The sequence below is a fragment of the Lagopus muta genome, chromosome 5 (genome assembly GCF_023343835.1).
Source record: "Lagopus muta isolate bLagMut1 chromosome 5, bLagMut1 primary, whole genome shotgun sequence".
NCBI classification, from domain to species: domain Eukaryota; kingdom Metazoa; phylum Chordata; class Aves; order Galliformes; family Phasianidae; genus Lagopus; species Lagopus muta.
In genome coordinates this window covers 9806304-9822234 of record NC_064437.1, presented here as the reverse complement: position 1 = coordinate 9822234, position 15931 = coordinate 9806304, and the positions used below count along the sequence as shown (strand labels likewise).

General features: G+C 39.8%; 1 protein-coding gene across 9 annotated transcripts in view; it reads left to right on the top strand.

Moving 5' to 3' along the window:
* The window catches only part of ST3GAL3 (ST3 beta-galactoside alpha-2,3-sialyltransferase 3), a 150897-nt gene that overhangs the window by 36670 nt on the left and 98296 nt on the right, over nucleotides 1–15931 (top strand). For 8 of the 9 annotated variants that reach the window (XM_048944368.1, XM_048944369.1, XM_048944366.1 and 5 more), the window contains one exon: nucleotides 6456–6498. In XM_048944368.1, the coding sequence (XP_048800325.1) occupies nucleotides 6456–6498 (43 nt within the window). Of the gene's footprint in view, nucleotides 1–6455; nucleotides 6499–8667; nucleotides 8764–15931 lie in introns of those variants that run through there. The other variant, XM_048944374.1, reaches the window with a different exon arrangement.

Sequence of the window (15931 nt, the reverse complement as noted above, 5' to 3'; positions counted from 1 at the left end):
TTGTGTGTTGGATTGTTTGTTTGCTTTTGATCTTTTCCCACATTGCGTGTCAGAATCTCTCTCAACACTGCTGGCGCTGTTGGGAGAGAAGAGTTGGACTTAATATGCTGTATTTTTCTGTATTCCTGTAAATCAGAGAATAAATAGAATAAATAATCTTTTTTTAAAGTCCTGCTGGACTTAGTGGCTTTATTTGGCAAAAAATGTTTTTCTCTTTTCGTTTCTGATTAATGATGTTCTGCTTCATTCTTTGCTTCTTTGAGCTGTAGACTGTGGGAGCTGCTTGAGACTGTGCCAAAGGCTGTCATGTATTAGTTACACAGTCCTTATGTGACTTTGCTTGCATGTTCAGCATCATTATCTATCTTACTCTCATTTATGCTCTTTTCCTCCAATTGAAAATACAGCTGTGAGTGAGCTGAGGTGCAAATGCCAAGAAGCGGCCTAAAAAATACCTTGAAATGCAAATACTTTAATGGGATTTGTCTCTATCATGTGGCATCTCTTTCCCATCGAGTCAGTACATCCTGTAGGTCAGTAAAAGCCAATAGATTACTGTTTTGTTAATATTGTTCTTGACTTTTATTAGGAAATACGATACAATTTCTAAAGTAAAGAATACCTCAGAAGATTCAGTAGGGTAGCATTAACTCCATTAGCCACATGAATACATGACAGTAAATGAAACAACTGCTTGTTTAGCAAAGATTGCAGTCTGGCTTTAAATAGATGACTCCCTAGGAAGAGAAAAGGGCATATGTAGTTCATAGGAGGAAATATTTCATCTTCCTATTGTAGTCTTTCATTTTGTCTTAGAGTAATCCATTGCTCTTCTATCCTTGGAGGTTGCTGTGGGTTCATTAGGAAAAAATTGTCAGCAGATATACAGTTTATGAAAGGCTTTGGTTACCCTTAATGTAATGTGCTAGAATGTCATCTTTTTTTTTGCTTTATTATACCTGTTTTGGAGGGAAGATCAGCAGGCAAAAGACCTGCAAGTGATTGCTTATTTGTTCTCCATGTGCCTGAGGTCTCCTTCCTCCTAGCAAAGGAGACCTCTCTGTGTATTGCTTTCCTCAGGCTGTAAAGCTGGGCCAGGTATCTTTGGGGGGCCCCAATCAAGAATTACAGGAGGGGAAAAAAAAAACAAAAACAACACAAAACACTGTGAAGATGTAGGCACAAAACTACATGAAAGTGGCTTCCTTTTGCTGTTAGATCTGAGAAAATAAGCCATATTCTCAAGAGTTTGGGTGTCACCAGGAGATGCAGGGTTTGTGACTGAGATTTCCCCATTCTCCTGCTTTGAACTCACAGATTTGAATTTCTCTTGTGCTGATAGTGCTTGCAGTATCTATCTCCATCAGATATGGCAATTTTAATCAGTTGCAGTATGTAATGAATAAATACTGAGCTTGGTGCAGCGGGGTGGGTGTCTTTAGATCTGTATGCACAGTTTGAACAGTTTTAATAGATCTGAACTACCAAGTTTTGCTGCCTGTGTTGAGCACTGCTCTACAGTTCCTGCCTTTTGCTGCATCAAATATTGTCCAGTTTTAATCATTTGGGCTGAAATCTTTTATAACAGGGAGGGGAGACCGCATTTCAGTTATGTTTCCTAAATGTTTAAGTTAATCTTTTAACTAATGTAAAAATAAATAAATATCAACATCTTCAAAATATTGTACCAGTAATTAAGGAAATACTCTCCATCTCTCTCCATATTTGTCTCGATCCTGGCTATATGCAGAAGAGTAAATGGGATTAGGGAAGAAGTGGAACGCAGGCTTTTAGGGATGGACATGCAGTCTTCGAAAGGACAGGGCTGAGGAGCCCAAGTGGCCTCAGTTCTGGTACCTTCTGTCCCTTACAATCCATTTTTTTTTTTGTAGTTACTCAGTCTCAGGAAATAATGCTTTCATCAGGAAGATCTTTCCCTGAACAGGTTAAAGTGAAAATCCTAAGGAAAGGATGCAGTGTTAAGCCCTTGTCTATTGTTGCTCATTAGTCCTGAGCAGTATTTTTTTTAACCCTGAAGGAAAACTTTTCCTCCTTCCGTTACAGTTGATCCATTGCAAATGACCTTTTTTCGTCAATTGATTCTTGTTTCTTGAGGTCTAGCAGAATCGCAGCTGAACTTTCCTCACTGTCCATATGTGCTGTCTTCATCCAAGGTCAGTGTGAGGTGTTGGGCCCTTTTTCATCACAGGATAAGTCGTTTTACCTCGCCTTTGCCACAGATGTAGAGCATGTGAACAGTGACCAAGGCTTAGTTCAGCTCAAGGCCTCGATTCCACCGAGACTGAATTGCACTGGGCAGGATGAGAAGTGTCGGGGTGGTCTGAGTTGTTCTTCAAGCACTTCTGTCTCCTGAGTGTCATACAGATTCCTCTGGTGAGCACAAGCAGCTTGAATAAAACAGCTATAATTGAACTTTCTGCCTTCCCTCCTCTATTTGCATTACAAGAGAGATCTAGTGCTGCATCTAGCCCATCTTTTTAAAAAGTTTAAATTAATTTTCTGCTTTTGTAGACAAAGTTATTTGTACCTTCTAAATAGCTGAGTGCTACAGGGACAGAGTTCAAGTGTCGGTGAAATCACAGTGGTTTGGAAGGATAAAACAAGTGAGCCAAGTTAATGCCTGGAATGTTGATTTCAATTAGTAGCAGAAGTGGAAAATTTTGCACGTTTTGCATGCATGTAGCTATATGGTTACAGATGCAAAATGCAAATTGAAAACTTGATTGGTATCAAAGCTGTCTGGCTTTTTGGGTGGTCTGTATGGAGTTTCTAGGCATTTGACATTGCATTTCATACTTGCTGCCTGGTACTCAGATTTGTGTTGGATACTTCGAAGAAATTTTCACATTATGCAAACAGAATTTGGTATGCAATTAGCATCATTTATAGAAATTGCTATGGTTTGGCTGTACTTCTGTTCACATAAACCTTATTACATGTTTTATAATAAAATTGTTGTCAGTTATTAAATTGTTATTCAATGCTGATCTTCCTGGAAGTGTAAACATGCGTTTTTATCTCTGACCTAAGCAGACCTCTTACTCATATGGGCACGTGATGAAACTTTCTCCCCATGTTCATTGATTTCTGTGCTTCTGTACACCACTTTTTCAGCTGAGATCTGTAGCTTCCTAGCACAAGTGAGGAAGTGTCCTCAGATCTCCTTGTTTGCTTGTGATACTGTTATTTTTATCACATATGGGATTTAGAGGCTCAGCCTCATGGGCTGAGAAGGCGCAGTCTTGTTCTAACTCATCCATGATGTTCTTCTTGTGGAAGGGCCAGTGTCACACCTCGTGAACATGCTCATCAGGGCCGAGTTAGTTGGAGGTGCTGGAGCATTTCTGTCTCATACTCTATGGCTGTATTTTCCATTTTCTTCTAGTAGTCTTTTTCCCACTGCAGAGGAGGAGGAAACGAAGAAGAATGTAAAAGAATATTGTTGCTTATCAACTAGCTAACTTGGTGAGTAAGGCTTTGAACAAGGTGATGAGAGGTGGCAAAAACCTTCAGGTTAGGTGCCAGGGCAGGTTCTTGCAGCTGGTGTTTCCATAGGAGGGAAGGACAGGAGTGGGACTGTCCCCTTCCCTTAACCGGGCTGTGTGATGAGCACAGCCCATCTGTTGTCATCACACCCTGATCATACTGTATTTTCAATTCAGTTATATTTTGATTTAGTGGGTCTGTGTTTCATTGTGTTTTAAATTACACACATAACTCCAGAGAAGAATTGCCTGTTCCTGCAGCTGGGCTATGTGCATTTTGGCTTTTTCCATGTATTTGGATTTTTATCGGTCTTTTGCGATTCCAGACCACTTCCTGCCAGCACATGGACTGTACCTCTATGTGCTGCGGTCATTAGGAGCACAAGGGCCAAAAGGGACACAGCCATATAGCACTTGGCATCTGTAACAGCTGATTTATGTTAAAAGTAAAGCTTACTTTGAATCCATAACTTCCAGGCTCCTAATGTTTTTCTTTGAGGAGAAGCAAGATGTAATGGAGATGCCTTTCCCAGCCAACAGCGATGCCCTGACTTCATGGAATTACAGAATGGCATAGGTTGGAAGGGACTTTGAAGACCATCCCGTTCCAACACCCCTTCCATGGGCAGGATTGCCAACTGCTACATCAGGCTGCTCACATAAAGGCCAGGCTGTGAGCATGCAGTGACCGGTGGTGAGGGCAGTGTTCCTTTGCCTGCCTCAGGTTGCACCACTCTCCAGCCTGGGGCAGGGGATTTGTGCTTCTGGGTCTGGTGTTACAGCTTGAAAGGACAGAATGTGTCCTCCTGAAAGCAAACAGTGCACCTGTGCCTCTACTTTGAAACAGCAATGTTTTGGTTTTTTTGTTGTGCTTACTTAATCTTGGTAACTTAATCTTGGAAAGTGACTTTTCTAAGATAGGTGACATAAATGTGATAAGGTTACTCCATATCTCTGTTAGTATAGTCTTTACTGAACAGAGAATCCCAGAATCAGTAAGGTTGGAAAAGACCACTAAGATCATCCCACCCCACCATGCCCTCTGACCTCATCCCCCTCAGTGCCACATCCCCACATCTTGAACACCTCCAGGACAGTGACTCCCTGAGCAGCCTGTGCCAGACCATCACCACTGTTTTTGAGAAGAAATTTTTTCTCTTGTCCAACTTAAACCCCCTGCCACAACTGAAGGCCGTTACATTAAAAACTTTAAACTGAGGGATAGAGAAGAGCAAGCAGCAAACAAAAGGTAGATCTTACAGAAGGTTGCAGTGGAGGTATGTCAGCTGTACGTGGAGTTTGGAATGTGTTTGTTTTCTGGTGCTTTGGTGCTTGTAAAATGCTGAGCTAGCAGAAAGCCCAGGATGCTGTTATAGTTACGAGGTGATGTACCTCTTATTGCTTTTCTTCTATTTGTATTTCCTGTTGGGAAGAAGAGAATGTTAGCTGGAGTTGGGGTAAGAATGATGACAGGTTTGCCAGTGATTTTCCTTTGTAAAAAAAAAAAGAATAAATCTCTATTGCTATTTGCACAGATGGGTGTTTTTGGACAGAGAAAGGGTTAATAAAAATTGAAAGCATGATTTTTCCCAGACCTTCCTTTGGAGGAGGGAGGGTTCGACAGGAAATGGTTTCTTCTAGGTGGAGTGAAGTGGGAGAAAACTGGGAGGAAAGCAACATCTGGGGGCAGCACAAGTTTCAGGATGTGGGAATTGGAGGAGGGAGGCACAGGTGCGTTTCTCATACTGGGTACATTGGGAATGGTGGGTGGCACAGGGGTGCTGGCAGGGAATGGATGGGACATGCTGAGTTGAGTGCCTGTGTTCTTCAGCTTCTGTTAGCTAAGTTACGTCATCTGTGATTCTTCCCTTAAATCTGGAATTAAATTTTAACATATTTGAAACCATTGATGCAATTTCTGCTGACCTGTCCAGAGCAATCATTTCATCTTAGATACGTGGCTAGGCTTTCCCCTTCTGCCAGTAAGTGAGTTTGTCATCTTGGGTAAACTTCTGCAGCAGAGATTCCTGTGTTGTTTCATGAGGAACACAAACCTCTATTTCCACTGTACTCTTTCTAAAAAAAATGAGAGTTTTTTTAATTTGTTGGTCTATTTTGTCTTGTTTGTTTATTGTTTAATATATCCTGAGTGCATGGGGGATTATCTGTTACGTTTGTGTTAATTTTCATCTTATCGCAGTGGTCCTCAGTGTGAGGAATCCCTGGAGCACATATAACCTGATAGAATAAGGATTCTGCACCTTTTTGACTTTTTGAGGGGGATCTAATGTGAATTCTCAGAGCTTAATCTGTTGTGTGGAGTACTTGATTTAAAGATGACTGTACATTCAAAGATGCTGAATGCAAAGCTTACTTTATACAGGATTTACAGAAACAAAGTTTTCACCCCGAATATCTCTGACTGTTCCCTTTTGGATCCTGTAGCACAGACTCTGACTTTGCAGTTTCTGTTGAACAACATCATGTGAACGTGATGCATTTTTGCCTCTCTGTGTGACTGCCTTGAGGAAGGGTGCTTGACTATGAAATCATGTGCTGGAACGTGCAAGGAATCAAAAAACATTTGAGAGATCCACTGCTTCAGGACCTAGGAGGAGTATTTGTCATAAAATCACAGGCTCTGCTTTGCTATTTTGACCAGTCATTTCTGGACATTTCTAAGTTAATCATGGCCCAAATGCTGCAATATTTGGTGGGATTTAGCAATTATAGTTTGAGAATACTTTTATGTAACAATCTGTTACAGCAGCTGCTAGCAACTGGAAATTCTAATGCTAAATTAGAATTCTAATTCTAAAAAAAAATCTATTTTCAGTTGGAAATAATTATTGCCTTTCTGTAAAGGTATGCTGCTGTTTTGTTTGGGGAACTTTTGGAAGGGAGGCGGTTGCAGTTTTTATGATACTGTCCCTTGCTTTTGTTTTCCAGAGTATGACAAACTGGGCTTTCTCCTGAACCTGGACTCAAAATTGTGAGTACATCTCTATCTTCTTTGTTTCTGCAGTTACAATTTTCTTTTGCAAGCAACTCTTACATCACATGGGTGGTTGGCTTACTGAGCATATGGGACTGCCACATCCTATGGCAGCCTGGCAATTAGGGCTTCATTGCTTACACTATGCAGGCTGCCTTGGATTGAGGTTTGCTACCATTAATTTCTTAATGACTGATCAAGAAGCTATGAATGTCCACGTGAAGCCATGCCTGCCAGTCTGCTCTAAGTGTCCTATCCTAGATAGACATCTTCCAAATGAGAAGAAATGTATAAAAAAAAATTGAAAGCAGGAGGAATGTCTGTCCACCTCTGCAATTTACTTGAGATGTTTAGAACTTTATGATTCCTTTCCATTTATTTCTTTAAAAAATGGGTACTCCTGTTTTTGTTTGTAAAATGGACCTCAATAGGAGTTAGCAGGAGTGACAGAAGAGAGCAGAAGTGCTGAAGGATGATGTTTTTTGTGGTTTTTGCCCTAATCTGTCAAATTGAACTGAACCTCCTAACACTAGGGGTCACCAGTGACTCTGTTTCCGAGGTCAATAGAGGAATTTTGACATCAGGAGCAAAAAGGCTATGAGAAACTTGACTCTACTTCCTAAATGACATTGAGGCAATCAGTGGCTTTTAATGCCTTGAGGACGCGTCACCCATACTATGGATCAGGTTAATATGGAAAACATTCTTAATGTTCTAAGGAGCTTCACTGTACTCATTGGGTGTAACATGAAGGTTTTGAGTTTGGTGACGAGGGTAAGTGACTTCTGAATGAACATTTGGGTGTCGGTAAGAGAAAAATGGCTCTGGGTTTTTTATTAGTCTGGTTATTTTTACTTTTGGTAATGACTGATGTATTGAAAATGCAACTCAGTGACTTCCCTCACATTTTTTATATACTCGGTTTGGATATCATCAGCCTGTGCTGTGTCTAAGCTGCAGTTTCTGTTCTTTCTTCATTTCTCCTGTCTTCACTGTCCTGTTCTCTGTTATTTCCAACAACTCTCATTGAGCCTTTCTTAACTTCATACATCTCTTACAACTTCTCTTCTTTGCTGACTTCTCTGCTTAAGTTACAGATCTTTGAGATGCAGCCTGTTCCTTCTTACGCTTCAGTACGAGGTCAAGTGAGGTTTTTATCTGCTGGAGGGCTTCCAAAATCTAAATAGTTTTATTTAAAATAAAAAAAAAAAAAAAAAAAACTCCCTCTGTTAAAGGCTGTTATCTTCAATTAAAAAAAAAAAAAAGATTTTTGTTGACTGCTGTATAGGTGAAAACACACAGGTGGATTTTTGTTTTCCTTCTTCTTTGGAAGTGAATATGGCCCTGCTTTGGGAGTGGACCTGCTGGCCTGCAGGGATGCCTTCCAAGCAGAATTGTGCTGACCGTTTTCACTGGCAAGAGAGCTAGAGAAAAACTGATAATACCATAAAACATACTAAATAGATGTCAAATAAAAAGTGAGTGATAGAAGATGAAGCCCAGAGGAATTTGCTGCCATTCCACAAGTTCACCACGTAGTCATGATACCAAATGCCTTTCTGAAGTACATACTTAAAAGTCAGAGAAACTTAAGGGTTAAAAATGTGTTATCGCTTTCTGTGACTTTTACTCAAGATCATACTATGACAGAATGACTTTCTGGTTAACAACAACTTACTCAGGGAGTTAAAAGGGATAATAAGTTCTGCACTGATGACTTTACTGGCAGAAATAATTCAATTATGTCTGTTGTGATATAATTGTTCTGGTGGAATTTTGCCATAGATCATAATTTTATAGAGTTCACTTAATTGAGAACGTTGTGTGACTTTGAAGCACTTGGGGGCAACAATTTGTTTTCCTTTTTTTTTTTTTTTTTTTTTTTTTTTTTTTTTTTTTTTTTTTTGGCTCTCTTAATCTTTCATTTGTTCAAAATCTGTTCCTGGCTGGTTGTGTTACTTAATCTCATTTAAACTAATGATTTGGAGGAGTAACGCTTTCTACAAAGCTAGATTTGCAATAAAACTTAAATGCTTCGACCTGCCTTTTAAATCACATTATACGGAGGAAAGCACTTGTCAGAAATAAATAGTAATATGTCCATTTGCTTTTTGCATCTTCAATTTGTTTTCATTTATTACTGCTTCAGTGTCCTTTACCTTGTAGGTACCCAAGGCATGCTATTGAGATGCAGTGCATTTTGTCATCGTTACAGCAATGTGATGGTTCTGTTCAGTGGCTTGCTTTGAGTTTGTGAATGTGGTAAGGAAGACAGATTTTATCTGCTTTGGAAAGAAAGTGTCAGAAATACATGTATGTCTTCTTTTGGAAGTGTTTGTCTGATGCATGCGTTACTGCATGCACTCGGGATCACAGCTGCTGTGGCCAGGAATCTCACCTGGAAGGGGATGGGGGGTTCTTAAGAAATGGAAAAGATGGGTTCTTACCAGAAGTCTTATTGCTCTGAGCTTGTCAAGAGGATGTCAAGAAGAAAGCCTCTTCCTTTCTGCTGCCCATCCTTAGGCTAACTCTGGATTGGGAAGTCCTTTCCCTTCTAAAAGGGAGGATAGTATCCAGGTATGGATTGGTAGTGGATGAATGGAAAGCTGCAGATATCTGCAGGCAGGATAGTTTCTGAATTATTTTTTCATAGTCAAATTTTGACTAAAAAATGGGCTGTGAAGCTCCTCAGGACCAGATTAGTAAAAAGATGTACTGCAAAAGGAGCTGATCTTTGAGTTTTGTTTGTACCAGCCATAGTGTCATTGCCAAAACTAGAATACCAAACCCAAATATGCTCAAAGTACACAGGTGGGCCAATGGAATCTTTTTCTCCCAGGTGAAGCAGTTTCCCAAGCAGCAGAGCCACGTACCATTTTATAAGCTTTAAATCCAATATTTACTGGTTGTGTAGGGAAATGCACTTATATAGAAATAAATACATTACAATTCACAAGTCTTGATCCTTTTAGGGGTGACTGGTTTCTGAACAACTTGGGGACATCAGTCACGTTAGTGAGTCAGCCAGAAGATTACTGGGTGCCATCAAAATTTGCAGTTGCTTTCTAACATCTGTGTTTGGCAAAAGGGCTGCATGCTTTTAGTACTATTAAATATTTGTATTGTAGGTTTCTTTGAGGCTGGCCAGGTCCAAGAAACGAGAGCCTCATTCACTGTGGGCTCTGAGTCACGCTCTGAGCAGGTTCTATATTTGCACTGAGTGGAGGGAGAGTGCTGCAGGAGGATCAGTGTATGATCATGAAGTTAATTATAGACGGTGTCTTAATGCTCATTCAGCGACGCCTGGCTTAAGATTATGTGGTCCTTCTTTGGTTTATCACTTTTTGTATTTGGTTTAATGCCGTTAATGGTTACTTTAAGTATGCCTTGGCATGTTACAAATGTAGATTTGCTTGCTATGGCACTCAGATCTTTTTTTGTCATAGCCTGTGTGATCTATGGGCTGTTCCCTTGCGTTGTTGCCTCGTGCTTCTGTACTTGTTTTGCATGCCTGCATGCCATTCTGTTACTCAGTGCAATGGAAGCTAGCATCTGGTCACACTGCCACTTATGTCCTCATCTCAACTTCATCCTTCTAAAGCTACTTCCAGAGATACTTTATCCAGAAGAAAGCCCAGCATGGGTGATGGTCGTTCTCTCCACCTGCTACCACAGTCAGCTCTCAGCGTTAAAATCTCAGCTGATGAATGGTGGAGGAAGCATCCCAGGCTTTGTTTTGTTTTGTTTTTTTTCTGGGTAAGAATTATTCCTGAGTGCAAATGTCTTGCAAGTGATAGAGAATGTTTGAGCTTACTGCTGCCAGTTGGGACCACTGGAAGTAAAAAAGTGTTCAGTTGGTTAGATAGTGATATTATAATGTATTAACTTGAGAAGGCTCACTTTTATAATAGGTAGAATCAAAAGGAAAAAAAAAAACATAACTCCCCCAATCAGAAAAATGATCGAGATGGTTATGATTGATCACAGTAGCATAACACTCACATACCTACTATATAGTGTTCTTACAGTATATGGCATACAGTTTATATTGCATAGTTCTGGGATTTGTACATGATAATTAAAGTGACTGTTGTTTTTCAGCGTGCTCTGTGCACAGTACTGTCTTGTGATACTATCCACATGTTTTTCCAATATTACAGACTTGAGAGATGCAACAAAAACTTTTGAATATTTGTGATAATTTGCAGGCTATCCTCAAAAGCGAAAGACAAAGAAACTGAGTCTTTGTAAAATAAATAAATAAAAACGAAAGCCAGAAATAACAACCTTCACCCTGCAAACTCAAATGAAACTTAATCTGGTCTTTGAAAAGACCGTAAAAATGGGGGGAGTTGGGGCTGGGGGAAAACACAGATTACTTCTGTTTGTTGAAATTTCTTTCCTTCGGAGCTTTAATAATGAAGAAGTGAAATAGAGCCCCTTCCCCTCATTTTGTTTCTGGAGTGGGAGGTAGCTTTGAAACTGCGTGTGTCTGTGTGTGCTACCTCGCCATTAAGCGCTGTAAAAATAAGCAATGAACCTGTTGGAATGCTGGGCTTTCGCTGTGCCCAGTGCTGTGGGATTTTTCTGTGCCCAATTCCCCTTCCCATTTATCTTTATGCATTTCTGCAGCCCAAGGTGTGGGGGGAAATGTCAAGTGAGCAGTCATCAGTGAGGGTGATGGGTGCATTCTGCCAACCATGAGTGTCCCTGTGCTGCTTCTGAAAAACAATTTCAGGGGTTAACATACTTCACAATGTTGGTATTTTCCTGATGCTCAGTTATTTATTTCTTCTTCATTTCAGATTTTTTTTCCTTGACTTTCCATTAGTGCCTACTTGATCTCCTCCAATCTGTACCAATAGTTGTAGTATTTCAACTGTTTTAAAGTGAATCTTAGCTGTTCACATTGATTCAATCATTGGGCTTTTTGTTCACCACATCAAACTTCATGTGTGGCTGGGATCTAACTGCTTTCCCAGTTTTTTGTTTGTTCTTCTTAGCTTATTTCATTTCCATTTCAATTTTGGTACTTTGGAATTCTCATGTGAATTCCTAACATGTGTCTCTTTTATTGGACTTTGGGTTTCTTGTATTAGATGCAACATCAGGAGATGAAGAAAATAAAGATTGTAGAAGTCAGCATTACAGATAAAACTGAATCATTACTTGGCTTGCTGTGTCCAAGCAAAGTTAAAAACTTAACATTTGGTGCTTTTCAAAGAGCCTGTTTCCTGAAGCTGGAAGTAATTATGAACCAAACTATGTGGGAAAAGAATGTAAAGCAAAAAAATATGAATGGCTGGGCATCGCTTTGAGCAGCGTGCCCCAGTAAGTTCATGAGGAAGAAAGTTTTGTAAGAAAGAAAGAATAATGTTCACAGAAAGCGAGTTTTACCTAGAGGTTAAGTGAAAACAATGATAGTGTATTTACCGAAAAGGTTGAAGTGTTCAGTGAATACATGGGCTCTTGTTCTGTTTGGATGGAAAGTGCCTTCCTCAGCAACAAGGACAGCAGCAGGTATGTAAATGTTTGCACTCCAACATTGTTATGTCTGGACAACATTTTTGCTAAAGCCTTTAAAGAAGTAGTTGAAGACTTTTTGGTCAGCTTGGGATGATTAATAAATCTTCCAGCTCTAGGGGAACTCCGTATTCTTGGCAGAAAATTGATATTTTAAAGGCAAAAAATGATGACTGTAAGCTCTTCAGCCCTTTCTTAGCACACTAATGGTTTCCAATATGAATTTCCACACACACAAAAAAGCATTTCATGTAGTTCAAATTAGTATGCATTTCTTTTTTTTGTTGAATGGACTTGTTCTTAAGATGAACATCTGCAGAGATAACTGGTATAGGCATGAGATTGGTTCTTGTTATATACTCCTCTTAGGACTGGGTCTGCAAATTTCGTTCTTTCAACTAGACAGACTGGTTGCATTAAAACTGGGAAGCCTACAGAAAAAAGTCTCCGTTATTTTTCCCTCCCTATCTGTGACATGGAACACTTAACTTTGTAGTTTATCAGTGCAGCAGTAGTAATCTCACAGAGTGCAATTTTTTTTCAGGGTGAGTGTGATTACAACTGTTAACTTTACAAATTTCTGTTCGGTGTTGTTTGAACAAATGTTGTTGGAGTTGTTGCCATCTCAGAAAGGTAAACTGACTTCAGATGCCATGCTGAATTCAGGCACCACCTATAAGCTCACAAATTGCCAGTAGTCTTCCTATTTCTTTATTCTCTTGGGATAACATTGTATGATAAACCACACTTCACGTTCCTCTTCCAAAAATCTTCTAAGCCTCAGAGAACAGACCAGTTCAAGCAATTACTTTTTGCTAACGTCTGCCCTGGCTGCTAAATATCTTCCTACTGAGGTGTTCTCACTCTCGGAATATGTTTTGGAAGTTGAATAAATGTGTATGACTCTAATGGATTGGGCTGTCTATGCACAGATCGTTCTCAAAACTCAGACAGTAAAGAAATTAAGTATTCTCTGTTAAAATTGTTAAGGGAATGTGCCATTCAAATTCTGATTAGTTATACAGCTTATTGCAAGGAGTTGATTTCCATAGAACCATGGGTTTTGGTATGAATCTGCAGTGAAACTTTGGGGTTCATCACCATGTTGTTGATGATTGGTTATAAAGGAGCAATGTGGAAACAGGTTGCTGCCTATTCCAGACCAAAGCAGTCATGGGCTTCTCATTAAACTGATGCAAAAGTTGCCTCTGCTAGAAATCCCTAAAGCACGGATGTGACCGAGCATCTTACCTTCTGCATCTGCTAGACTTGGTGTAGGCAATGCTCTCCTTCCAAGGAAATCTGCTTCCTTCTGTTTGCCCTGGGAAATGGTCTGGGGAATCCTCATCTGCCCTCCCTGAACGGCTGACTGGAAATCGTGTGTATTCTGTCAAGGGAACACTCTAATGTTTATCAAGCCTGCCTCTGAAGCATGTCGCTCTGAAAAGCACTCTTGCTGTGGTATCTAGACACACTTCAGTTGTCAGCTCATCATTTATATTTTTGTGTCTGGCAGTGAGGCGGCTTTATGAATGGGGTGAATGGGAAGAGACAGCTTTACTTGATCTGCCTCTGAATTTGTCTTCTGCTTTGCTGCAACGTGACCAGATACGTCAAAGCTGTGCTGTGTGTATGTGCTAAAAATTAAATGTTAAGAATATGTAGCAGATCAGAAAGGCAGGGGGTTGGCTTGGTAGAACAAACACACGGATTTCTTGCATGTTGCACTTTGTAGCTTTCCTCTTCTGAAGAAGTCAGCATGGTGCTTAGATTACTTGGTGCACGTTTGAGTTCATGGCATGTCTTTGATACAGGTGAGTGAAGACAGCTTTTCTCAAAATCTCTTCAGAAAGAAGAGTGCAAAAAAAATTCAGGGCCCCATGACTGTATGAGCATTTTGTAAAACGAGGGCTAAACCGCATTCCCCAAGTGTGAGGTCGTCTCTTCATGCCATCTGAAGTAATTATTCACTGATGAGCTTTTTTCTCCTCTCCATTTCAATCCAGATCAGAAAAGAAAAAGAAAAAAAGGAAAATGTTTATTTTTGTTTAAATGTTTATTCTTTGTTTAAGAGGAATTAGTTCTTTATTCCAGGTCATTCAAATAAAAGTTCAGAGAGCAATCTTTGTTGCCCTCTAAAAAAAAAATATGTAGATTTGCTACCATGTAGCTGAGAGATTCTTCCAAGTGGGACTTTGTCCTCTAGGGCTTGGTTTCTGCCAGCTGCACCTGAAATTTGAGGGCTGCTCTACTTGTGGCTGCTCTAATGCTATGATGAAATTATAATGAAATTGACTGAGTAGGTGTATGTTACCGGGCAGTAGGGCCTCCTTGTGTTAGTGCTGTGCTGTCTTTAGGATAATTTTAATGTATGCCTCTAGTTCTGACAATATGGAAATAGTGAATAATGCATCACTATTGGTCTTTTCCTTACCATTCTGCTGTGTCAGGGTGCTTTCGCACCAGCTAAGCACTGTAAGTTTATCTGAAATTAACTGCTCCCTAGGCTGGTTGTGTTACCAAATGAAATGAATGGAGGAGCAGTGATGCAGTGGCACAGCTCCCCAGGGAGGCGATGGGGTCACCTAGAGGCGTTCCAGATCCGTGGGGATGTGGCACTGGGAGATGTGGTCAGTGGGCATGGTGGAGCAGGTTGGGGTTGGACCTGGAGATCTTGGAGGCTTTTTACAACCTTGGTGATTCTGTGATCGTAGAGGTCTTTTCCAACCCTAATGGCTCTGTGATTCTATTCTGTGACATTCTTCAGAAGTAAAGTTTGGTGATTAAAACCTTAGTTTAACTGATTTCCTCATTTCGCAGTTAAGTCTGCTAACCCACTGTGTTCTGACAATCAGATCCTCTGAATTGTAGTATCCACAAACTTAAAACTGTGATTTCAGCTGTGGTGCTTCAGGAAGTTTTAATCTTTTTTTTTTTCCAGCTCTAAGCTTTGGAAAGGTATCTTTGTTTGCAGAGGTACCAACTCCTAAGAGCAGGGGATTACTGTGTTCTAATTGGATTTGAGTTATTAATTTTCATCCCCGTAGCACTTTTTGGTCTTTCCTAGACCTACACTGCTGGATTCATTACTCTGCAAATAGGAAAACACAGTTCCTGATCCAAAGAAAGCATTGCCTGCTTGTAGATGTAACAGATGAGGAGTGATGATGAAGACTGAGAGTTACAGCAATAAAATTATGACATTCACATTTATCTTCCTGAATTCCTTCAGCAGAACAAAAATGGTGAGCTTTTTTATTTTCCATCAGACTTTTAATTGGCTCATCTTTTATGGCCATTGTGCAAACTGTGAGTTTTGAGAGGAATTTAAGTGGAGGGCTACAGCATTGAACTTGCTGAAGTTTGGAAATTGCATGTTCTATTATTAGGAAGTGTTATTTCTGAGTTTAGAGGAAATCCAGAGTACTCTTTAGACAGCTATTTCAGACATTTATGTAGGAATACAAAGATTTATGTATGAACATCTTTGCTTGCTATGTCTATTTGAATACAATTCTGTTTTATTCTCTCTGCAGCTAGTCCTAAAGGTAAGCTGTAGCAGAAGCAGAAATTGTTTAAAAAAAAAAAAAAGAGAGAGAGAGAAAATATGTTTAAAAAAAAAAAAAAAAACATAAAACAACAAAACAAGCAAAAAAAAGGAAATCAGGAGATCAGGAAATCAGTGTTTATTGCTCAATTTGTTGAGGAGCACGCTGCATAAAGTCACATGCAAAACATGCCATGGACTTCACTTGGATCTTCACCTGCATTCTTTGACTCCAGTTTTGTAAACTCACCATTTAGTTTATTTACTGGTTGAAAAACTCCTTTCTAGCTTGGCTGTTTCTGACTCTTGTCTGCATGAATCCTAACATATTGGGGTTTTTTTGGAGCTGAGAAAGGGTTA